The sequence below is a fragment of the Netta rufina genome (genome assembly GCF_964035555.1).
Source record: "Netta rufina genome assembly, chromosome: 3".
NCBI classification, from domain to species: Eukaryota; Metazoa; Chordata; class Aves; order Anseriformes; family Anatidae; genus Netta; species Netta rufina.
Window position 1 is genome coordinate 71,408,862 of NC_140125.1, and position 26,831 is coordinate 71,435,692.

The window sequence follows — 26,831 nt, forward strand, 5'->3', positions numbered from 1 at the left end:
GAATCAAATATAGTCTGAAAGACTGCCTGCTGTGCACAATGCCGTGCTTTGGATTTGTGATGACAATAGGGGTGATAATGTGGGGATGTTCCAGCTGGTGCAGAGCAGTGCTCGCACAGAGCCAAGGCCTCTCCTGCTCCTGGTGCTGCCCGGCCAGCGAGGAGGCTGGGGGTGCCCCAGGAGCTGGGTGGGGACACGGCCAGGACAGCTGGCCCAGGCTGCCCAAAGGGATGTCCCACACCATGTGGTGCTGTGCTCAGCGACAGCAGCTGGGAGAAAGGAGGAGGCAGGGGGGATGTTGGGCTCATGGTGTTTGTCTTCCCAAGGAGCTGTGCCGCAGGGTGAGCCCTGTCCTCCTGGAGATGGCTGAGCCCCTGCCTGCTGGTGGGAAGCAGCAAATGGATTCCTTGTTCTGCTGCATTTGTGTGTGGCTTTTGCTTTGCCTAGTGAGCTGTCTTGGTTTCAGCCCATGAGGTCTGGCACTCTTACCTCTCCAGTTATTTCCCCCATCCCACCCTGGGGTAGTGAGTGAGCGGCTGTGTGGGGCCGAGCAGCCTGCTGGAGTTAAACCACAATAGAAGGAAGCATCTTGCATGGACTATGTTTTAGGTATGCAGATATCTGCAAGGTACAGGAGTACTGCTAGCTCCGCCTATGCCTGTTAAATGGCTGAGATTCAAGGAACTGAATGAGGTCACTTACCTGATCTATGACACATTCCAGAATACTCAGTATTTCTTAGCACTTCCTACTCAGGAGATCTACTGTATTTTTAATTGTCACAGCTACATATATATATGGATATAATTGGATAAAGCTGAGCGTTACTGCTACTTTCAAGATGCCCTGCTCCACTGGTACTGGGAACTTTTGAGAAACTGGGAACTTTCTCTCAAAAAAAAACCCAAAAAACCAAACAACTTTCTAAAGACCACAGGTTTGTCCAATACCTGAGGACCTGGGTCCAAGTGCCCATAATGGTCATGATGCAGTCACAGCTTGATAGCTGCCTTTTAACTAATCGAGCACACCCAGTTGCAGCTCTGTGGTCATTTAAACCACCAACTCAACATTAGACATGAACCTCACCTATGGGTCAGTTTTAGACTCCTTGAAAATTAAAACACTTTATAAACAAACTCCAAAGGTGGGGGGAAAATGAGCCAAGACGTCCTCAGGCTCTTCTTTAAATTTCATTTTAAAATAGATATCATTTATTTCTTCCCCTCAACTCTCAGAGTAGAGATCTAAATTTACCTCAACTCTGTGTGAAGTCCCTGCTGAGAGTTGTAAAATGAGGTGTATGATCAGCCTCATTGTAGGAAAATGTTTCCCCCTCCCTGTATTTCCCAAATTACCTCATTTCTAAACAGTCCTAAAAACAAAACTGTCAAAGTCAATATAAAAATATATATATATTTAGAAGAATATGTTGATGAAACCAAACAACATTCACATGGTTTCGCAAGCAAGTATATTTATTTATTGGTTAAATCACATTAGCTATAGCATGTTCCCTAAGAATGCATTTTAACACTTTGTGGAATTTATTTTCACCATTAATGGAAACTAGAAGAATTTTATCACTCGTAGTTTCTAATTTATTAATCATAAATAGAATTTATTTCTGTATGTGCATGGTGCTGCTTTTCTGAAACTGAATCCGTTAACACACAGAAACGAAGATCATGCTAGAATAGGAGGCTTTGAGCAGAGTAACTATATATTCCAGTAAAAGTACGAAGATACATTTGTGACCTAGAGGATCACTGACTACAACATTTAGAATGAAATTCTAATACAGCTAAGGACATTTGGGTAAACAATCGTCCCCACATATGGAAAACTGGACAAGAAGCATTTACCCTTTGAATCACTGCTGTCCTAGCTTTTGCAGAAGGATCTTCATTACAGTCATCTCTGGATCACACAAAATCAAATTCCCTTGACTGCAAGGCTTTCAAGACAATGAATTATTAACTGCCTTCTGCTATAATTATGTCTTTCCAAACCAAATCTTGGAAAGATTAAAACAAAATGACAGAGACTGGTTTGCTTGTTGACTTTGAGTGTGAACGCACATTTTTTGTTGGTGGTGGTTTTTGTGTGTTCTAATTTATTCAGGCGATAACCTCCTGAAAATGATAAAACTCCCTTACCTTGGAGCAGAGAATACAACATCGATTTGCAACTGTGAGCCACAAAAAAGTAAGCAAACAGATCAAGTTTACTGTAGCACTAACTCTGAGATTTACTTATAATGCATCTTCCTATAAAGATGTTTTCATTTGCTCATTTAACACAACTCCTTTATGTGCCACCCCAAAACGCTGAAGAGAAACACGTGCATATGATTGCCTACTCTGGCTCCAAATTCAAATACAGTAGAAGCCTGATGATAACATAATGGACTCCTGAAAGTCACTGGGATGTTTTCATGTGACAGATTATATTTGCCTTCAAGTATGTAAGAACTGAATGACCGTTGTGTTTATAGTCTGAAGGCCAGTGCCCTCAGAAAATCCATTTATCTGAACTTTTGATTCTCTAACTGCAGCACTTGTTATGTTTATACAAGTCAAGACTGCCACGTATAATCCATTAGAGGAGCGTTGCATACATTCTGTACATATACATACATATGTGCACAAACACGAACTTTGTCGTTAGAATGAAAACAAAATGGAGTTTGAGCTAAATATCACATTGTAGTTAAGAACAGATATGTTTCTAGGAAGGAACATATAGCTAGTGCCTATATAACCACTGCTCAGTGCTCCTAGGCTGCCCTAGACCACATCTCAGGTAAATCCATAGCCAGTAAACATTTCATGCCAATCACATTTCTTTCCCATTTTATTTGGAAGTGCCATCCCCAAGTCAATTTTTCAACTTTGTCCCTTTTCATAAATCGCTGTATAAACCTAAAAATGGCTTTATGGACTGTCAGCAAATTTGCATGCAATCAGAAACTAGACTTGAAAGTAATTTTTCGCTTTTACTTATTCTTTATGATCTGCCTACGGCTTCAAAGGTACTTCATTTAAAATCCAGATTGTTCCTGATTCAGAGTTCACAATCTTAAGAAGATTTGTTTTTCATTAAGTTCTGTTTGCTACTTTTGTGTTTAGCAAAAAGTTGGCTGCACTCAAAACCCCAGCTGTTTGCAACATCACTACAGTTCTGGATGTAGAATAGAATAACAGAATATCCAGAGTTGGAAGGGACCCACGAGGATCATTGAGTCCAAACCCCTGGCTCTACACAGGACCACCCAAAAACCAGACCAAGTGTAAGAGACTGTTGTTCAAACACTTCTTGAACTCCATCAGGCTCGGTGCCGTGCCCACTGCCCTGGGGAGCCTGTCCCAGTGCCCAACCACCTCTGGGTGCAGACCTTTTCCCTAACCCCCATCCTGACCCTCCCCTGTCCCAGCTCCATGCTGTCCCCTCGGGTCCTGTCACTGTCCCCAGAGAGCAGAGCTCAGCGCCTGCCCCTCCACTCCCCTTGAGAGGGAGCTGCAGGCCACCATGAGGCCTCCCCTCAGCCTGCTCTGCTCGGGGCTAAGCACACCAAGGCACCTCAGCCACTCCTCATATGTCTTGCTCTTTAGACCCTTCACCATCTTTGTTACCCTCCTCTGGATGCACTCCAATAGTTTTTATATCCTCCTTATATTGTGGCGCCCCAAACTGCACTCAGTACTCGGGGTGAGGCTGCCCCAGAGCAGAGTAGAGTAGGACATGCTCTATAGGTGCCTCATTTTCCCTCACAAATCTCTTATATGAGACAGATGGCACAGGGGCTAGCCAGACAGCTTTTGATTATCTAAGAACCTACCAAACATTGTGTTATAATAGCTTTAGTCTCCATTTATATCATACTGGAGATGCAGCCTGCCTAGTCTGTGGCAGAAATCAGAGGACACATTGCAGAAAATGAGATTATTTTTAGAGGTCCTGGAAAGATCTTGAGAGGAATTTGAAATAGTAGCCAAATAGATTTGTCTTAGTGAGAAAAGACAGAAGTTACTGCATATACACTTATCAATCATATACACAGAGAATTCTGCTCATTCTAAAAAACAGCTCTTCACTGGAGAAGTAACAGACAATGAATGAGTGGAGCTGTATAAAGAAGGATTAATAAAAAATAAACGCTGAGTCTTTTTGCATAGCTGTAATTATGCTACTCAGATAAATCATAGTTATATCTTGCACTGTCTGGAGAATAGACTACATAAATGTACACAAAGCATTTGTTAAAAAAATAGCTCAAGGGAGATTTTTCTGTATTATCTGAAACTAATTCAAGTACTAAGTTTTAATATAATTTTCCCCCAAATGATGAGATTAAGAAAAACCCTAATGCTGAAACTTCTTTCAGAACATTTATCATAATACATCCTTTATTTTATCAAAATCTTTTATGTTTTGAATGTTTTGAACTCGTTTTTACACTCAGAAAATTCTTTTTTCAAGTGGTGCCTACTCCTCTTATCCTAGGAACAACAGATAAACCTGCTTCTGACCAGTTCTGTTCAACGTGCTACACTTCTACGCTTGCTGTTTTCCTTCTTCTGATTACAAAGCACCCCTTGCTGTAATTCTTGGCTGTCTAGTAAACATTTACTACATTGACACAAAGCAGGAAAATACTTTCCCCTCATTTCCTACAAACACAAGGACAGATGAAGTGACTTCACTATGGCCACACAGGATGTTAGAGAGCAAGAAACAGAATTTGGATCTCTCATGTCTCAGGCAAGCCTTAATTGCAAGCAAACATGTCAAATCCTAAACAGAATTTAAACACAATAAAAAAAGTAACAAGGTCTGTACAAGATCATTCAAGAGACTAATGACTGAATTAGTGTGAAGAGTCTTACTTGACATAAACTCTTACCTAGAACATCTCTTTCATGTTCAGGGATGAGAACTTTCCATTTGGATTCCTCTGGGTCACTGAAGTCAATGTTGATTAACCGGTAATTTGGAGAATGACGATTTGTCTTGAAGGTGAAAACTGTTCCTTCATTGGTGACATACTCATACTCAGCCTCGAAGTTATCTATCAGCTTCACCCAATGAAGAATTCCTGCAAGATCAAACACATGGAGCAAATTCTTCACCTACTGAAACAAAGATTTTTATTTTATTTTTTAACACCTGAGAGCAAAGTCTTCCCAACAATTGCTGTAGGCTCTTCCTCCAGCAAGAGCACTGACCAGAAGGGGCACAGCTATGAGAAGGGCTGAGTATGTACTAAAGCTTATGAAGAATTGGCCAGTTTAATAGGTTGCAGAGGAAAAATGCCAGATCATGGACATGTTAACACATTGGTTTTGAGGAATTTCTAGTTAAACTCATGCATAGTACTGACAGAACCATGGCCGACTTTTCATCAGCTTTCTTATGGGGCTGCTGGAAAGCTCAGATATTCACTGTGCAGACACTTCTACCACACTGTCTGCCCTGGAGCCAACAATGCTGAGTGCATGAGGGTCTTGGCAACAGAGCTCACCAGCCCCCACTTACATGGATTTCTTGGAATTGAGAGTTACGGCTGAGCCAAAGAACTCTGCAATACGCTTTCAAGCTCGATTCTACTAAATAGCTTTTTTTTTTTTTTTTTAATAGTACTTAACCATAAAAGAAGTTCTTTGTTTTCTTTCTGAAAAGTTATTTTTTCTTGAAGCACAAAGTTTTCCATCTTCCATGAAAGCACCGAATTTTCCACAGAATAGAAATGACGATAATTGAATTGAGTATAATAAATTTAAGAATAAAGCCTTTCCCTGTCAATTCAGAGATGATGTTTCTGGAATGTTATTCTACAAATGCTTGTCACCACCACCAAGAAGGACAACACACAGTTAGCTAAACTGTTAACTAGGTTTGTCGAGAATGATATTGCATTTCCCCCTATCAACCTTCTAGAGTATCATACCCATTAATATACATGCATACTGCTTAAATATGAATTGCTTCAGCTTATTTGTGCTCTCTTTCGCAGTCTTAGTATTGACAAAACCAAGAGTTAGGAGTGAAAGACTACACTATTTATTCACATTTTACTGTTTTGAAATAGGTTTAGAGGGTAGCAGAAAGAAAAAGAAGCAAGGCTATATCAGGTATTTAATATGCCTGCTATAGCTACAACGCAAGCCATCAGCCAAAATATTATCATAAGAACTGTGCATTAGCTGTGCAAAACAAACAAACAAACAAACAAACAAACAAACAAAAAAAAACAAAAAAAAACCCAAGCCAGTCCTTACTGATGAGAGAAACTGAAGCCTTACCATCTGAAAACAGTTGCCCACTCCCTCCCTCACCCCTAAAGCTAAAGGTTGGGTCCTTGCTTTTTAAGTCGAAACAAACAAACTGTGCATAAACCTGTTGTTGAAAGTCCACAATATAATGTTTGCTTCCATAAAACAACATGATTACTTTATAATATTAAAAAATGAGCAAAAAAATAGAATTAGATCATAGCTGAGCTATAACTGCTCTAAGGAATAATTGAGGAAGGAGTGGGATGGCATTTTAAACCCATTAAATGCAATAAGGTCTAGTACATTCATGAAGTTCAGATCTCTTAATTGCTGTTTCAGTTTAAGGAAAATTTCCCTGCCTCTTCATGTAAACTAAGGAATTAGCCAATTAAATTCTCCTTTATAATACTACTGCAATACAAACTTTCCAGATAATCCTGTCAACGTAGTATTCTGTCTGAGTGGACCAATTTCATGTGAAATTTTGATTTTTCACTGAGGTCCAAAGCTTCATTCTTCTCAAGAGATTTCATGCTGAAGAAAAATCCTGCTAAAGAAGGTCCCTCAAGTTCCATAGAAAATATGTGCTTTGATGCCCATGAAACAGAAAATCCAGACTATATCCAAGTCTGATGTACACCTGCAAAACTGTTCAAAGATCTCAAATCAATGCACAAGTGTTTTGGTAAATAAAAAGTTAATTGCAGAGTAACACTATAAAAATATTATTATATTTTAGTATCCGACAGAATGAAACCATTCTACTAAGGAAGAACAAACCTTCATAAAAAGGAATCCCAAGACCGTTGAAAAAAATCATTTTTTTATGGTAAATACACAGAGTAGCTGCAGTCTGCACAGTCACAACAAAAATTATATCCCATAGAGAAAAAGGACAACACTGTTACATTAGCGATTTACATCGCTGCCTTGCAACTCATTCATCCACTCCCAAGTGAACAGTCAGCACACGGCGAGAGGGTTGATATTCTACAGGGAGACACTAAAATGTTATTACAAAAATCAAGAGCATTCATCTTGTTAAATTGGATGTTATATAGTCCTTGGAAGACAAATGCTGCAGATGAATTACCTCTAAACCATTGTCTCACTGAAGTGGTTAATTACATCAGTATCTGCTCAGAGTTAAGAGCCAGTAACAGGGCAACTACAAGAAGATGAAAGGAAAAGTTACATCCAGTACTTTGGCTACTGTACGGATTAGTACTTCTTGTACTTTCTCGGTGAGAGGAAGAAACCCTTTGCATTGAGATGTGTCAGCCACAGAAGTGTATCCTTATGGCTGGCTGCAGCTGATCCAGATGTGGCGTACAACTGAAATGCACATCCTAGGATTGCCTGGAATTGCTCCGTCTTGCTCTCCTTTGAGCGAGGACTAACAGCTTGCTGACCAGCACGGGGAGTTTACTGGGCTGAAAAATGACTTGGGGTGGGGGAACATTTATTAGGTGGCTGAGCTCCTCCTGGCTGCTGATCCCCAGATCTCACCAATGCCAGCACGAGGGAGGGGGCAGCTGTAGTCGCATGGTCTGCAGCATGGCACCACACCATGAGGAGCAACCCGACCATGCAGCTGAGTTCATCTAGCATCTCTTCACTACCTGAGAGGAGCTGTCCTTCACCCCACTGCTGTTCACTCATCTGCCCTAGTAGGGAGCTGCTTCAAATCATTAAGTGACCAAAACCACCTGTGCTACAAAATAAAGTTTTCTCTTTTGTTGCCTGCACCAGCTCACTGCTAGAGCAGAGGAACACGAGCATTTACAAGGCAGCCAATGTGCATGAGGCAGCAACAAAGAGGCAGAGGATCACAAACATTTTTCATTACCAATGAGTGATAAGATAAGCTTGACTGCAGAATGCTGCCCCTGCCCATTTCGCCCTCCTCCTCCATCAGCATGTCTCCACTTTCACGCTTGGTTTGGCATTTGCCTGAGTGAATAGTAAAGCTCATTAAATTAGTTAACCTAGAAGAAAATTAATTTCTCTGTTCTACAGGAGACAGGTTTTTTTTTTTCCCCCTGACAGATTAGCAAATGCAATCACCCGCTCATAGGGTGAGACAGAAGATGCTGATTGACTTGAATGGAGGGGACAGCAGCAGGTAATGCCCGTGCACGTGAAGACAGATGGGACATCTCTCTTTCAGGGCAGCAACTGCTTAGGCTGGCTCTGTCTCAAACCTCTCTCTGTACTGTCTCTCCAGTACCCAAAGCACCCAGGCAATCAAACAAAATACGTTGTTATTGAAGACAGGATGCTACACCAGGAGGTGAGTCTGTTTGAATGAACATGAAGTGTGAAGCATTCCTTGTCAAAGATTTTTTTTTTTTGTTATTGTCAGGAATGATTCTGTGTGAATAAGTCTACAGGTCTGCCTAGACAGGGAGACATGCATTCCTGATTTAAACTCAGTGCAAGCAAATTAAGTGTAACTCTTCTTTTTTTTTTTTTTTTTTTTTTTTTTTTTTATGTATTTTGTTGTAGTGGGTTTACGTGGCAAGGTTTTGGTAGCAGGGGGCTATAGGGGTGGTTTCTGTGAGAAAGATCTAGAAGCTGCCCCATGTTTTGGAAGGGCCCCATTGTTTTCCAGAGCTGAGCCAATAAGCGATGTTGTTTTGCGCCTCTGTGAGAGCATATTTAAGACAGGGAAAAAAACGCTGTGCCAGACAGCAGCCAGGAGAGTCAAGGGAGTGAGAAACAGCCTTGCAGGCGCCAAGGTCAGTGTAGAGGGAGGGGGAGAGGTGCTCCAGGCGCCGGAGCAGAAGTCCCCTGCGGCCTGTGGTGAGGACCATGGTGAAGCAGGATGTCCCCGTGCAGCCCATGGAGTACCACGTGGAGCAGGGTTCCACGCTGCAGCCCGTGGAGAGGAGCCCATGCAGGAGCAGGTGATCTGACAGGAGCTGCTGCCCGTAGGGGAGCCAGGTTGGAGCAGTTTGCTCCTGAGGGATGGACCCCGTGGTACGGACCCATATCTGGAGCAGTTCTGGAAGAGCTGCTGCCTGTGGGAAGCCCACGCCGGATCAGTTCATCAAGGACTGCATCCCGTGGGTGGGACCCCACAGCACAGGGGACGAGAGTGACCGAGAAGGAGCGGCAGAGAAGAAGTGCTGTAGACTGACCATAACCCCCATTCCCCCGTTCCCCTGCGCCGCTTGGGGGGAGGAGGTGGAAGAGGGTGGATGGGGGGAAGGTGCTTTTGGTTTTTTTTTCCTTTGTTTTCTCACTTCTCTCGCTTGTTAGTTGTAGGCAATAAATCTTACTATCTCCTTATGCCGAATCTGTTTTGCCCGTTACAATAATTATTGCGTGATTTTCTCGTCCTTATCTCAATCCTTGAGCCCTTTTCACATATTTTCTCCCCATTCCTCTTTGAGGAGGGGGAGTGAGAGAGCGGCTGTGGTGGAGCTCGGCTGCCCACTCGAGCGGAACCACGACATTTGTTTACACATGTGACTGATTACATGTGACTATGGAAAGCATCTGCATGCAGCTTTTACCTGGCTTGAATTCAAGATGATTCTGCAGCAACTGGTCAAACACTTAAAGGTGTGGCCAAATTTGTACTGCAGACCTTAGGCAGCACTCATTTCCTTACAACATATTCACTATCCACAGGTAATAACAGAGCACACTGTTACAGGAGCTGAACAAGCAGGGCTGATGGCTGTTATCCAAAGCGCCATCAGAAGGGGATGTTCCAGTGATCAGAGGTAACCAGAAAAGCAGTTTCGCATGCCGTGCAGATATAGGAAAGTGTGCTTGGCCATGGAGGACCCACATTATAACTATTGCTGGAAGAAGAACAAAGATGACTACACCAGAAGAGATGGGAAACAAAGCCTCCCCAGTCACTTGTTGCAGCACAAAGTCACATGTATTGATTTCCAAGGGACCTGAGAAAGTCAATGAGGATATCAATGAACACGCAGCAGTAGACAAAGAAGCGTATGCCTTACTGAGGGGCATAAAGCTGAAGATACAGGGACATGAACTACATAGTTTCTCTAAGACAAGGCAGCCTGGTCTAGAGGCAGCTGAAATATCCTTGTTTCAGATTCAAACCCAGAACAAAGAGCCTTTAAGCAAGAGAAAGAGAAGCACATATATAAATTATGAGTTTAAAAAGCCCTCCAAAAGCAACTTTTATCAAAACCTGTAATTAAAAAACAAGTTCTTGATAAAGATTTGCTCTTTTAATTAGCAACCTTCTGAGAACATGCCTTTGAGAAGAGCCATTGAAAAGTGGCATTTGTAGTCCAGGCTCCCTTATCCTTAACACCAAATCCATTGAAGACTCAAGATCTTAATCTACATGAGCATGCAGTGGAGACAGATTTATTTTGTATGGAAAAAGCATAAGGCTGAAGCCCTTCCTAGTTCTTTGTATACTGCTGCTATAACCTAATACTCTTCTCTGCCAGTCCTTCCAGTAAAACACATTGCTGAAGAGCTATAGATGCTTTTGCATACATATTTTACCAGACTGCTATCCATGATGAGTAACTGCATCACAATAGGAACTGGGGGGGGACACAGGATTTATAACCTTTAGTTGATGGTCAGTAAAAGATGTGCCACGTTGCAGAAAGTCATAATCCTACAGAGCTGAGCCCTCTTCAGCAATACTTAGAACGATAACAACCTAGAGTGTACAGGCAGGATTTTTAAACAAAATTTTCAGATCAATGAAAACAAAAGGGAAACAATATCAGTAAGCAGCACGGATTCAATCCTCAGCAGACCTCTGAACACAGCAAAACGTTCAGTGGTCTGCTAAGGGCTCTCTGTATGATGAAGCAGTTTTGTGGCCGACTGATGAAAACTACAGTGGAAGGAAAAACTAATTTGAACAAACTGTGATTATAACAGCAAGAATGATCACAGAGAGCCTGCTGTCAACCCTCTTTGAAAAAGACAGAGAGCTTGAGAGTCACTGTTCATCAGTTAGCAAATGTTCTCAATAATTCCTTCTGTATTTCATGGTTCATGGAAAGGCCAAACAATCCATTTGCAGCAAATAACCTCCTGACTGTGCTGGCTGCAGACAAGGTTTACTGATCAGCTAATGGTAGTTTTTCATCTGACGTTACAAAAATCCCTCTCATTCAGCCCTTTTCATGTATGCTAGCAGTCAAAGTTATCAGGTAAAGATATAAATGCTAATTTCCATTAAATTATAATTCATCCCACATTATGTCAATTACATTTTTTGTAAGATGGATAGTTTTTCTGGAAACAGGGGAGTGCTGAGAATGAATGAATAGGGAACCAGGTGAACCATGAGCTTTGGTTTGGAATGAAGGGATAGGCATTTTATCTGAAAGAGTTATGCCAAATTTCGTTACGACATATGCACTATGTAGGCAAACTTCTACTCAAGGAAAGATCATGATTTTTCAACTCTTAGATTTTATTCTTAGTTGAAATAATCAAACAACTTTTGAAAGGAGTTGGTGAAAGGTGAAATGCATTCCAAATAACTGGTGAATGCTATCAAATTTATTTCAGTTTAGAAATTAGACCTGTAGCTAAGTTGGAGGCTCTGTTTTAAAGGCTGAAGATAACCGCTTTTTGTTGTTGTTGTAAAACCCAAGCCACCATACTGATGTCAATCTCCTGCTTCCTGCTTCTTATGTCAGCAGCTGGGATCAACTGTGCTTCTTCACAGGATTTGTACTTTCCAACTGCTGGAGACTTCTGTTCAGAAACACTCTGAAATGATAAGTCAGCTCCCTAGCTCTATTGTGGTTCTGAGACATCAGGCTTTGCTCTACCAGTAACTTTCTTACAGAAAGAAAACAATTAAAATAACCACAACCCATCAACTATAAAACCTAAGAGGATGGCAGATTATGCTTGTGTGTACCCAGAGTACTGTGTTGTTTTGGGCCCCTTGCTACAAGAAGGGCATGGAGGTGCTTGAGTGAGTCCAGAGAAGGGTGACGAAGCTGGTGAGGGGCCTGGAGAACAAGTCCTACGAGGAGCGGCTGAGGGAGCTGGGCTTGTTCAGCCTGGAGAAGAGGAGGCTCAGGGGCGACCTTATTGCTCTTTATAAGTACCTTAAAGGAGGCTGTAGCGAGGTGGGGGTTGGTCTGTTCTCCCACGTGCCTGGTGACAGGACAAGGGGGAATGGGCTAAAGTTGCACCAGGGGTGTTTTAGGTTGGATGTTAGGAAGAACTTCTTTACTGAGAGGGTTGTGAGGCATTGGAACAGGCTGCCCAGGGAAGTGGTGGAGTCACCATCCCTGGAGGTCTTTAAAAGACGTTTAGATATTGAACTTAGTGATATGGCTTAGTGGAGGACTTGGTAGTGGTAGGTCAGTTGTTGGACTCAATCTTGAGGTCTCTTCCAACCTAAACAATTCTGTAATTCTGTGATTCTGTAACTAGCTATCCCTATTTACCAAGTACAAAGAATAAAATGTATCTCATGGAGAATATCTAATGATTAACTAATTCAGTAATGTACCACACAGGTTTTTAAGAAAAACACCGTATTGTTTCTGATGTCTTCAATGTAAAAAACACCCTTGTTATCTCAATTTCTGAACTTGTTACTGTCGGTGCCAAAGAAAGGTGAATTTCTTTTAAAAATAATACAACAAGTTTCATCCCTATTATAAAATTTCAAGCCATTTGTCACCAGAGAAGACATCTGTGAAGACAAAAACCACACGATGCTTAGGATGATAGTTTATATAGCCACTATCCTTTTCCGGTGTTCAACATATGAACAAAAACCAAACCAAACCAACAAAAAAATGGTGCTAGTGAATATGTTGCATGGAAAAGTAATCACGTTGAATAGCAGATGAAGTTTATCTTTTAATTTTCACTATAGCCACTCATACCAGCCAACAGCTTAACTGCACAAAGCCAGCATGGTTTAGGATACAGTCACCATATAAGAAGTATCTGAGTTTTCATGCAGAAGCACATTTTCATTGCAGAATACCAGCAAATCAGATCTATCAGGTTTTTAAGACAATTTTCAGACCCTGAAAATACACATATTTAGAGGCATCTAAATTTCAAGTACCCTCTGTGAGAGGAGATTTTGAAAACCAGTCATTTACTCCAGTATTTGTCACAGTATTAATATACATAAATTATGTTCAACCTATGATAGATAATCTCATGGTGCATACTACGGTTCAAACTGGAAATGACTGCGTCATGGTGCTATGACCACAACACATCCTGGAAAATGAATGACAGCACGCAGCCCTTCACTCGGACATCAAAATGTAATTGCATTTTGAATCATGCTTGTTTTTAGGCTCTCACTCAGAGCTAGGCAGCTACAGAAAGGACCTTAGGATCGGTGGTGTTTTTAATTTTTTTTTTTCCCTCTTTCTTCTTCACTGCCACAAGCCTTTAATTGTGTCATTCCAGTCTCCAAAGGTAAGAGAGAGTCCAAGAAACTTGGACTCTCGGACTATTAACATCTCAATCTCTTGGGACCAGACTTCACTTAGGAACACGTGAGGGAGAGGAGGTAGTAAGGGTTCCTGAAAGCAATGCAACTTTGTTGTGTTTGTACTGAGAGGGCTCTCAGTACCACTCATGCGGTGGATGATGGCTACTCACTCATCAAAATATAATGCATTATTCCTCTGAGTTAAAAAGTTCAGACATGTCGAGATATATCAAATACTAGCCCAGATGAAAGAAATCAAGCACTTTTATGAGCAGAGATTTCTCCATCAGTTTCAAGGCTTCTACTTTACTTCCATTTGGATGATTACTCAAAGGTCAGGAGAGAATATATATGCTTTGTTTTGAGAGTTATAGCTTACATCCTCGTGCAGCAAAACAGAACAACAGAAAAACAGGAACCAAAGGTGACCTCTTTCATACCTTGCCTTCTCTAATGCACGAATTATACATAGTCTAAAAAATAACCTTACTGTGAGTGCTACTTATAAATGTTGTGCCCAGTCAGGCTGAAGCCTCACAGCCCCATGTTGTTTGAGTAAAGCTAAGAAAGCAATCTGCCTCTGGACCAAATGTTAGCATCACCCCTTCCTCCTCTTTTCTTCTTGACCAAACCACACAGCGAGCCTTGCTGAGAGCCAATCGGCACATGATTAATGTCTCAGTCCTACCTCACCAGAAGTGTAAGTCTGGTATTCAGAAACCTGTTTTGTGGATGAGAACTCCAACTATTGGACAGGTTGATGGGCCTGGACCTCTTTCATTCCCAAGCAGGACACCTCTTTGGTAAGATGCTTGCCTCCAACTCTGTCTGATGTTACCTGGGAAAATATTGATGACTAAAGCACTGAACTATTAACTCGAGCTCAATCATTGCAGTAAGTGAATTTATCAACGACAGTTCTGAATCTGCTATATTTGTCGCCTTAGTAAGTGACCCAGCTTTTCAACTTTGCCAAACTGTCTCAGTGAAAACCCTTGGCAGGGCTCTGAAAAAGGCAGAAGCTGACTCTAATAAGAGGCTGTATACATAACCCTTTGGACATAAACCAGTGAGCAAGTCTGGGACCAGGACTGGATCCAGCCACACTTAGGCTGCCCTCTGAGAAGGGGTTTGGAAAGCAGGAGGACCCTTTCTGAATCTTGTGACTCAACAGGAGGGCCTCCCTCAGCCACATACCCTTAACACGACATGAGGCATCCACATATTTTCCAAGACTCAATTGTTTCTTTCCCCTCTGTTTGCTAGGTAACTAGGATGTAGTGGCCTAGTTTCAATATTGATTTTAGAATATACGTTTTTTCTTAAGTTACTTGAATCACAGAAAAGTCTTTCAAAAAAGAGTATGCTCCCCACCACCATGTTGAGCTTTCTGGCTGATGACTACTGTCTCCTTCCTCGCTGTTCTTTCTCTTGTTCATTATCATTATAAAAGTTTTGATCCACATTTTCAGGCTACACAGCAATCACATACTGACTCATCCTTTTGATGTTACTGTATAGCACTGTTCATTCTTATTTATTTATTTTAAAGATGATCTTATAAACTGCAAGGCTGAACTAAAACACAAAAGGTCACATAAATGCATTTTCAACAGGAAGTTGGGAAACATCACCTTTGTTTTTCTACCTGCCCTCAAAGCACATAAACACTTTCTTCAGTGTGCCTAGGAAAAATAGAACACCCTTCCAAAATAATTCTTACAGCTGATAACCCTGCTTTTAAAATTCCTTCTTGCAACCTGTCCCTACCAGTCGAGTACAGAGCAATTCCATCTGATGACTAAGCAACTAGCAAACTCAACTTCAGCTTTTGCTCAATTTTTCTTGCCTCTTCCAAGCCAGTAGTTTTCAAGTATTTCAGACTAGCTTCTCTTCCCGTTCCCATGTCCTCCTCCTACCTCCCCCTGTTCCCACCAGACAAACTACCAGGCTCCAAGCAGCCCCAAGTCTCCAGTTCCCATTACCCAAGCACAAGACCTCTCGTCACCGTGTCCTTCCTTTCTCACTCTGTTCTCTTCCTTTAGCTCCCCCCAGGAAAAGGAAGATCCATCCAGAGCTCTTGAGGCAGTGACTCGTAAATCAGCTCTGTGGTGCTATAACCAGAGGATCCCATTTCTTTACTAGGCTTCCTAACTGCCACAATACAAAATAAAGAAAAAGGTCAGTATTAAGAACTTGAAAAGACCAATTGGCCACGTCACATTGGTTTAAGTTTTTAACCAAGGATGATTAAAGAGCTTTCATTTGCTTCTCTTTGCACGCCTACAGATGTGCTAAATCCCCTTCTACCTTCACCAAGCCACACGTTCAAAAGAATAAATAATCAAGGCTGACAACTTAATCAAAAAACATTTTCTAGAAGGGAAAAAAGTTATTACCTGACACAGAAACAATAAGAGACATGTCAGGAGAAAAAAATTGTTACTTTCTTTTTTTGTAAGGTGTACAACAAGGTTTGCTAATATATAAGTGCTTGATTGCTATGTATTCAGCTGTTTGGCTAAAATGATGTAGGCATACTGAGAACAGCAATTAAGCAAGGTGACGAATGAGAAAAGTTTTTTTGTTTGACTGGTTCAATATGCAGACTCCAGAATGTTGCCAGCATTGCAGAAGACAAGTTTGATAAAACAGCTATTAAAAATTGTGCCTTACAGTGCTCAGCTACTGGGCAACTGTTGTTTTTAAAATAAATATTCACCATTAAATCATTTTAAAAAGTGTTATAGAAGTCTGTGCTTGAGAAACCTATGTTCAGTTTGGCAAGACAAGTAAAGAAATGGGGAGTCTTGAATGAGGGATAACCTCTGGGACATGAGCCCACAGTGCTACCCTTCCTGATAAAAGGCGCAGCTGCTATACCTCTGCTACTGAAATCTCATAAAACAAAATCAAACCTCATTAGTCTGTTCAGTGGCTGACAAACAGGAGTGAAAAACCAGCAAGAATTCTGACACTTTAGTTTTCCCTGATCTTTCTAAACCCAATCCCATAAGCACCCAAAGAGGCATACCTCCTTCAAGTTGAGTACAACAAGAAAGTTTCTCCACAAGCTTAAATAACAGCCCAGCTGTCTTCTTCCACTGGTGTCTAAGACTTCTCATAGTATTGTGAATTAAGAGCAGAAGTGTCTAGTCTTGAAGAATGAAGCATTTGCAGAACACATTAGAATTAAATAATATAAAGCTTTTTTTTTTTTTTTAAGGCGCATTTGATTAAATTGGTTGCAAATATCAAACTGCGGTTAACAAGCCTGGCCATTCCTAACATGAAGAGTTCTGTGGTAAAAACGAAGCCATGAACAGGGTTAACTTGGTGGGATTTGTGAGGTACATGTGGTAAAGGCGGGGGAGGGAAAACAATATTCCCCCAAATCTCTTGTCTCTGCAGCCTAAATCACAACTCTCATTAAAAAGTAGCACTGCATTTGTCAGAAGTTACTTACACAGTGATTTTCTATTCTAAAAAGGAGCATTCGTGGCACAAATAGATCACAGTGGCCCAGTTAAAACCCTAGCAAACAAACTGAATATTTGAAGAGCAAGATGACTCAGTCTGTATACAGTATGAGGGATTGTGAAGGACGGAAGGGAAGCGTGAAGAACATTTTACTGAACCTGAGACGCAGAAAAGATGCTTCCTTTAGTGTTAGTAAAAGGAAACAGAAGCACTGTTTTACAGGTTATCTTGGATAACCTGTCAATGGAAAGCACATTGACAAGGATTATTATAGAAGATTGCACTGCAAATTCAATTAACCCATGGCTGTTGACAAAGTGTCATGAGTACTCCCATGCAGAAAAGGGCTAGATGACACTTAAATTTTCAAATGCAGAAATAAGCAAATGAAATCTATTGTGTTTCTTAAATGTTTAGAAGTAGCCCATTCTTGTTTGTTAGATGTGATCTCTACTCAGAGTCAAGAGCATTTCCTAACCAACACAAAGCAAGTTGACTTCCATGGGTCCACATCCACTGAAATAAAGAATCAGTGAACACGCAAGACAACTACACTCACAGCAGCAAAACTAATACAATGTCATGCTTGCACAGTCTTTAATGATATCATTATCTCCTCGCTTGTAAATTAAATGGAGTACCTACAAAGAGAAGCCACAACTCATACTGTGCTGGAAGTTAATGAAAGGCATTAACTCAAGATTACTACAGCAATAATGAAGTGTAAAATATTGGGCAAACCATGTTTCATAAAAGGATGACTTGTGAGACAGTTAAGCCAGAGGTTCCCTCTACATCAGTGTGGTTTAGTTGGACTTGCTGACATCTAGGATGCTGCACTGAAACATACAGCAGATGATTTCCACAAGTAACATATTTTCCCCATAGTATTTAAAATAGCAATTTTCAGATTTTGACTTGATGAAAATGCACATAGCATTTAAGTTAAGAGGCTAAGTTGAAGACAAAGTATGGCTTGAATACAGAATCTCTTCTCAAAAAGCATCTGCAGTCACAGCAAAGACCATAGTATGTGTTCACCATACTATGCCCATACTGCAAGGACTACATTTTTGTTGAGGTACATGGTTGTAAGCTTTTTGGAAATCCAACGTAACTGTACAAGTTCACATCACCTACATTCAAAAGTCTTGTTGTTCCCTTCAAAGAACATCAACTGGTTTATAAGATGTTTAGATGTAGAGCTTGGTGATATGGTTTAGTGGAGGACTGGTTAGTGTTAGGTCAGAGGTTGGACTGGGTGATCTTGGAGGTCTCTTCCAACCTAGATGATTCTGTGATAAGATCTTCCTTCACAGAACCCAGGTAGACTTATTCTTATTCGGGTGCCTCCTAATTCTATTCCTATACTTCCTACTAGTTTATCTTGTACAGACATCAGACTTCCTAGAAGTCCTTTACAGATTTTGCATTCCTTTCCTACCTTTCACTTGCTACCCTGCACACTACCTCAATAGTTGGGATATTTTACCTCGAGTTCTTCTAGAACTCATGGGTGAGTTCCTGTAGATTTATCTATCTGTTCTGGTAAACGGATTGCTCTTTTGTCAATTTCTTTTCCAAAACCTCGTCTGTAACCCACCAGCAAACTCAGACCATGCTCACTTGAATTTTAGATAGATCTTCTGATAAGTTCCCCCAAAAAAGTAATTCCAGCATTGCATTAGCCCCATTTCCATCAGTAGCGCCCCCGCACAGTGATCAAAGAAACACTTCAGACATACATTGTTTAATTCTTATCTACAAGCAATTCATGAACTAGCTTTGGATGTTGTAAAGACTAGCTTGTTTTACCATATGTCAAGTGAATCTCGCTTGGTATTCCCAAGAAGGTAGCTATCCTGCTACATAAACATTAGTCCTGCCAAGCCATGGTGGATAATTTACCTGAGATTAAAAAAACAAGACTGTTCTACAGAAAAAGTATGATGCAAAAGAATTCATTGCTCAGTAGTTTGAGCAAGATCCCCTCTCTAGACTTAAAAGATACATGTATTTTATATATATATATATTTTTTTTTTACAGGAAGGATATAACATGTATCCGTGTTAATGGTATTTGAGAACTATTTAAGACTAGCAAAGAGACAGGACAAAGTTCATAAATCAAAAGTCCTGTTCTGAAATTTGGTAACTAACTGCAAGTGTATTTGGTTCTTACATAATATGACTGTTTATCGCCACCACGCTGTATTTTGGAATGCATTTAACAGAGAATTCTTCTGGCCTGAAGAAACAGCATAAACACAAACAATGCTATGCCCACTGAAAGAAAAACAGATGGATTCCATTTTACAGGATTACACTGCTAACAAACAAAGTCAGCTCCTTCAAGGTACAAATGATAGGTAAGAGAAATTTTGTTCCTAGCAAAATACTTATCTGGCAAGAACACCTGTACAGAGTTCTATTTTAAAACCAGGACTGCACACTGAAAAGGTATATTCTAACTTCTAAACCAAAACTAACACAGAAGTTAGTAAGATGCTTAAACTACATGGTCACACCAGCCATTTTGAACCTCTATTAACCATTAAAAACTTATTTCATAATAAGGAAGAGGGGTAGTAAAGAACACATCCATTCAATACAGGACAAAACATGGAAATATACTTTATGCTCCATATTTGTAATTCTTCTTCATGAGCAAGATTACCTAAGATGATGCCCACTCTTGTAAGTGAAAGCATCACATTCCATAGGAAAAAGATGGAAATTATTCTAACTAAAGACAGCTAAAGATGAGTGAGCTACGTCAGGCAACTTGAGACAACAAAGCACTTAAACTGTGTCACTGCCCACCAGATTCCCTTAGGAAAAGAGAAGAGTGGAGTAAAGAAAAGCTTAAAGGAGCTGAAAAATAATAAAACAAAATCCCTGTCAGGAATAAGAGACAAAAGAACAGCTAGAATACTGTTCTTCTGCTTTGGAAAGTAAGCCATTGTTCCTACTACTAATAGATTGTTAACAAAAAAGTGGTGACCTTTTTATTCAATTGTTCCATTCCTGCTGATTCTCGCGGGACAATCGTGATCTTCCATTTCAGTCTCTAATATGGAAAAGCTGATGATTCACTTATTTGTATTGTCTAGATACCCAATGAAAAACAGGATGAGCATGTAATTGACCATAAAAGAGTTTGTAATTTAAGGAAGCAAAAAAGGTTTTAGAGCTTTACTTTTCAATTGGATATGCTTATCGTGTGGTATTCATCTTTTCAAAACAAATTAATTCAATTTGCAGTTAAAAATGAAATCCTTTTCTTGTTATAAAAACACGCTATATGTAAATAAAGGTAAAAAGGGAAGGACTACACATTCCTTCCATCTACTGGGGAAAGAAATACCTGAACTCCTGTAAGCCTGCTATGGGTTATATTGTGTTGCACAGTTAAGTAATTCTCACAGTAGCTGACTCATCCTTGAATTCACAATCATCTTGAGTTCTCTCAGGCAGATTTCTGGAAAGTGTTTCTCATTTCAACATATGAAACAAACTGTTTCATCATTTTGCATTTCTATTTCTTTTTCTCTTCCCAAGATATATTTTTTTACCCACTTCTTCAATCTCTCCTGCAAATATAAGCCACATAATTCAACTGGATACTGTATTGTTGAAAGGACAATGATTTATTATTTTTTCTTTTTGTCTTTCAGACTAAAAATAAAACTTTACTCTGAGCTTTCTTAATAGATAGCTCATGCGTTTTTTCTTAATCGCACATTTCTAACATGGTAAGTCAGAAACACAAATACCAAGAATGAAACGCCTTAACTATCCAACAGTAATTTTAGGATCCCTTCATAAATAGTGTATTTACTGCTGCAACATAGCTTTCTAAACTTTAAACTTATATTTTAAAGTTCTGAACTATGTGAAAGTAGTTGATACCAGACTTGAAATATTCGAAGAGTGTAACTCCTGTATCTGTGCACTGAGTTAAGACTAGGACAGCTAAAACCAACAGAGACAGATTACTAGTGGAAGACACTATCTAAACATGACAGAGATGACCAAGTTTCATACATGTGTATGAAGTCTGCCACCTACCAACCTCCAAGTAGTGCTGTCATACTGCATGATCCCCCCCCTCTTTTCTGAAGGCCTTTTTAAAATCAGAAAAAGAAATAGCAATTGCTTTAAACTTTAAGTTGCACAGTGCAATATCACAGGGATCCAAGCCACAAACCTGTTCATGGCAACACAAATATCTTTCACTAAATAGAAGAGCATCATACTAAACGCCACAACGTTGACAGCCCTTCTCTTACAGCATAGCAACATGTGACATGCCTACAAATTATCTGGGACGAATAAATGGCCTTAGTTTATTAACCTGATCCCTCTGTAGTTAAGAGAAGCCCTACATTTGTTTTGCCCTGTCTAGACACGAGTAGTAAGATCTGCTTCCGTTTATCTTTCCGCCTTACAGCCATTATGCTGCTGTGGAGAGACATGATCAGCACAATCAGCACATGAGCTTCTATAATGGAAGTGTAGCTTTAGTCCTTACGTACACGTATATTCACATGTACTTATTATTTTGACCTGCTGCTCAAAACAATATTTAAATTCTGATGCATCTGAAAGGAATTAAACAGGATGAAGGACACTCCTATAACTTACGAGAATTCTGGCCCTATAAGACCTTAAAGTACATGTCCAAACGCTGTAGGGAACAGGGATGTCAAGGGCCTCTAACAGGACAAGGAAGGAAAAGAAAAAAAGATAACCAAAGCAAGGAATTCCTACAGAACCATTTATACTACCAGAAACCTAGTCACAATCATTCAGTTTTGAGGTACAATCCATGTATTAGATCCTTTCTTTTAAATTATCAGCAGTTCTTTCCTCATTACAAAACCAGAGTACTATCTCTGGCATATATGACAGAAGCTTTCTTTAGTCAATTGCCTTCCACAATCCAATACCTAGTTTAATTGATTTCACCTTAGCATGGTGTTTAAAAAAAAAAAAAAAAAAAGTGTTATCTTAGCTTCCAGTTGCAAAGTCAGACTATTGGTACACGTCTCTCCACAGCAAGCTTCTACAGGATGTAAAGGTATTTTGATTGAAGTAACCAAAGCCCCTCCTATTTCTAATTTGATGCTATTTCATCTTTTCTTTAAGGTCACTACATTGGAGTTACACTGTCAAAGCACTTTGTCCTTACAACATGTAGGAGGCACCTATATCAGATGTGTTATCTGGTACATCTGGGACTGTCCTGATTTTGGCTGGGATAGAGTTAACACCTGTCATATCCTGACATTTTCTTTCATTTTTCAATATCCCTCGTTCCCTCTTTGCCTGTCTGTACAATTTCTGAAATAACTAATGCTCATTTAAATAGTCCTGCAACTAGTTCTCTGAGATCTTTGTGAACAGCTGCATCTTAATTGCCTCATTTTCTCCCTCACTTCTGCTGTGTACTTTTTTCAAATACCACAGGAGGAATTTTTGCCTTTTAATTTCTGAGAGTGGTCTTTAGTTTTGTGGTCTGGCCCATTTCTTTCCCTCCCTTTAATTTTATGAGCATGGGAGATAACAGCCTCACTGCCATGGGTACCCTTTGCATTCAGCACAGAAGCCTAGGTTCATCCAGAGGCTACCTGTAATTATCCCGATGACTTGGATTTCACAAGGATTCTTTCTCCCTGATAGCTACAGGGAAAAGGCAGGAATGCAGGAGCCTCAGCAAATGGCCTACACAGGTCAACTTAGTCCACCATTCCCTCCTTGAAGACTTCTAGGGTCTAGAAGTGACTCTCCCATTACCTCTTATGCAGAACTCAGCAGTAACTGCATTTTTGCAGTACAGCATAATGTAGCAAAGTTCATTACCCATCCTAGCCAAATGGGATCTCACTGCAGGGAATAATGCAACTAGCTGTAGGATTAGCTTAATGAACACTTGAAATCAGAAGAGACTTAGAACAACTTAGGCCCGTTATTACATACACAACCTACATCTCAGTTATTAGCCAGTTCAAGAAAAAGGACACACAAATTTAAAACCAACCACTACCTCATATCTGTTCACCATATACGTCCTTAAAATAACATACCACATCGTCTAACCTTCCTTCACAACGGTATTCTGGTACATTTTTCCAGTTATAACAGTTAAACTTTATTTTGACTCTGAGAATAGAGTTGTAAAACACTATGAATTGATTTCTGACTTAGTTGTCATCTCTAGGAACAGTCAGAAAACTTAAGAAAACAGTCAGAACTTAAGGAGTTCCCTAGAAACACAGCTGCTTCTTACTGCTTCTTCCAGTTCTGAAACTGTACCATCTCAGGCCACAATGATAGTAGTGATGAGGTAGCCCTGATGAAGATGACAATAATTCAAGTAAACAAAGAGACTGGAAGGGGTGTCATTCTGTATCTACTTTCTACTTGAGGACTTGTATTAAAATACCAACTGGCATCCTCCAGGTAAGTATGCAAGTTCTGTAGAAAACAAATCTGTACAAGAAGTACATCAAGCCCATGCAGTATTTTAGTCATGAGATCAATCATCCCCTCAAGGACAGGAGCCACTGCAATTTTCCAACATCTTTTCATTCCTTTCCTCTCATTATTTCGCGATAGTGAAAGAAATTTTTAATCTAAGTCACATATTCTGAAACTTGGTGTACAGACTTGTAGGAAGTCATTTGCTGACATTTTAACTCAATTTGTATTAAGATTCAGCATAAGCAAGATGCCATCTTACTATTCATCAGAGAATTCACAGAGAAGAGCACTGTTATTAATGTCACAACTGAAGGACAAACTTCATTGATTTTCGTGTCTCAGGTAATCCATTGGGGATAAAACCTGAACTTAAAGTGTCTCAAGTCAACTAAGGCAAAAAAATATCTTCTGAAGCTTTCTCCATACTTCAGGCACCCATAATGGTACTCATCTGAGTGAATCTTCATGGTATAACAAGATCTAGTTCATGTTGCAGCCTCTCATGTAACAGGCTCTTGCTTCTCCCTGGATACTTGACCTTCCATGCAGTATCGTGAAGGCTGCAGCCTATTTGGACCTATAAGCATTACATGTAGATTGAACGTAGGAGCAAATGGTTCACAATGTAAAGTGGGATTAAGTACCTCTTATTTCCATAAAAAAAAAAAAAACAAAAAACAAACAAACAAACAACAAAAAAAAACAAGTTAAGGAATAGAAAACATCCATCCATACAAATCCATTAGAAAAACTAAGGATACAGCAGCTATTATATCTCACTCTGTGCTACTATACTGTTATCCACCTGACTAAGCAGGGCAAAAAGTATCCTTGCAACTGGCTGGCCAACCTAATAAGGAGAGCTTTAAACTAAAAATGACGGGACAGTAGAGAAGTTGTGGTTGGGTAGGCAAGCCAAGGGCCTGGGTGACAGGAAAGGAAGGGACACAGCAATCAGCACAGCAGAACTGAAGTGGAATCACTCCAAGTGTAAGCACATGAAGGAGAAAGTGCCTGCTGAACAGCCTCATTGGGAGGTTCTCAAACCTGCATGGGGAATCAGCTTGGTTGGGTGCCTCTCTGAAATGCCTTCTCATTAACACACAACATGGGGAACGAACATGAGGAGTCAGAAGTCTCTGTGCCGTTACAGGGCTATGAAGCTCACTGGGATCATGGAGTTGTGGTGGGTTTGGGATGTATCAGGAGCCTGTCAAAAGCTATGGGTCAAGATGAGCAGACAAACCAACATGGGGGCGACAGTAGTAGGTATCTACTGCAGACCTTCCTGATCAGGAAGAATAAGAAGAGGTGGTCTTCAGATAACTGGGAGAAGCCTTATCTTTACTTTTTCTTATGGGGAACTTTAACCTGTTCTAGCTGACCCTATTAGAGCAGGCAGAATCAGACTAGGTAATCTCAAGAGGTCCCTTCCAGCCTAAACAATTCTGTATGTGACAAATTAGCGCTTGGACAAGTATAACAGACATGCGTATAGAGAAAGAAGAAGATGGAGATCATCTCTTAAGGAAACAGAGGTTTCTGTAAGTCAGCTTTCTTGTAAAAGTGATCTATTACAGTCATTACCATCATTTACCATCCCTGTTTTGTGACAATTGCTCCTTAAAGGCATGTAACTTTCATTCAGGCAGACTGCAACTGTATTGCTTCCTTTCCTTGCTTCTGTCATCCGATGCTGCCATCTCCTCAGCTCTAGAATAGCTCAGCTGGAAACATGCCACCTAGATAAAAGTCTATACTTAATGCCAGGTAATTCACAACCCCAGCTGCAGAAGAAATCAACACAAAACAGGCTGCTGTGTCAAATCAACCAGGTATACACATGAGTATGCGAGAGAGCTGGGGCATGGGCTTGAGGCACTGCTCCATAACTTCGGTGCTGTTTAACTGTTAGCATGACCCCTTGTCACATTTTTGGTCTGTGCCAATTAGCAGACAATATGTGGTCACAGTATGGGGGACAGTGTTTGCCAATAACATTCTCTGTAGACAACTTGGACACAGTCACAATGCCTGGGAGTGAAGGGAGCTCTGGCACATGGGGAAGGCTGGCCTGTGCCTCTTGGCTTCAGTGTAATGGCACAAGTTAGTTTAGTGTAGGAGCATAAGCATAACTCAAGTTACACACCCACCCCATCCCATCCCAAAGATGGAGCAGTGGGAAGCCTCAACACATGCTTCAATCAGCCAGAAGACCTGAAGGGCTCAGGACTTCCAACATGAGGGTAGTACTGAGAAGAACACAAAACCTATGGATGCATCACTGCTTCCCCTATTGGTTGTAAATTCTGCTCAAGGTCTCCGTTTCAGCAAAAAGGGCAGTAGAGGGTATGTTGACAGGGACCATCATGAAGGGGTGCCAAAATATCTCAGACTTGTCTTCTCCTTTTCAGGAAATACAATAAAAAAAGGTACTGATTATACACTGATAGACAGGAACTGCCTTTTAGCTGCCTTCAGTTCATTCTTGAACCTGTGAGGACAGTAATAATTAATTAGACTGCTTCATTGTAAAATTTTATCTAGATAATCAGTTAATTGCATTTAGAAGTGTTATTAGGATAATTAGAGCTCAGCTGCCTTGGAAACTGGATTTTTGTCAGTTTTGGAGACTGCTACTGATTAAGAGGTGCACTATGAAAATGCAGCATGATTTTTTTGAAGAGGCCAAATATATTTTATGTTCTCTCACTTCTCCCTAAGGTGAGGTTTTTCAGCCTTTATTTTCATCCCCTATAAAACAAAAGTGAAAAGACTTTGTCACTGGAGAAAGTTAAATTATAAATACAAGCTTTCAGAAGACTATAGTCTGGAAAAGTAGATCATTTGAATATACCTTTGGAAGACACTAATTACTGCTTTTTTCACTGTGTTAATGAATGACACTACTGGATAAAGTATGAAATAAAGAATACTAATAAGTTCTATCACTATACATACTACACAACTAATAACCATCCGGGCTCAAGAGAAGGAAAAAAAATCTAATTTCATTCAGGGAATGGTGTTGATGACGTGTTATTGCTAAGAGAAATTTCTTTGTGCAGCCTCCACCGAATAGAGCAACTTGGTTCTTTTGGGGGTAAGACTGGATTGTTTTCAAGAAATTACCTTTTTCAATT

The 26,831-nt window shown here is 40.3% G+C and overlaps 1 protein-coding gene across 1 annotated transcript in view; it reads right to left on the minus strand.

Moving 5' to 3' along the window:
• Positions 1-26,831, minus strand: part of PREP (prolyl endopeptidase) — a 99,473-nt gene that overhangs the window by 46,665 nt on the left and 25,977 nt on the right. The window contains exon 8 of the mRNA XM_084284109.1: positions 4,907-5,098. Coding sequence (XP_084140235.1) covers positions 4,907-5,098 — 192 coding nt within the window. The remainder of the gene's footprint in view (positions 1-4,906; positions 5,099-26,831) is intronic.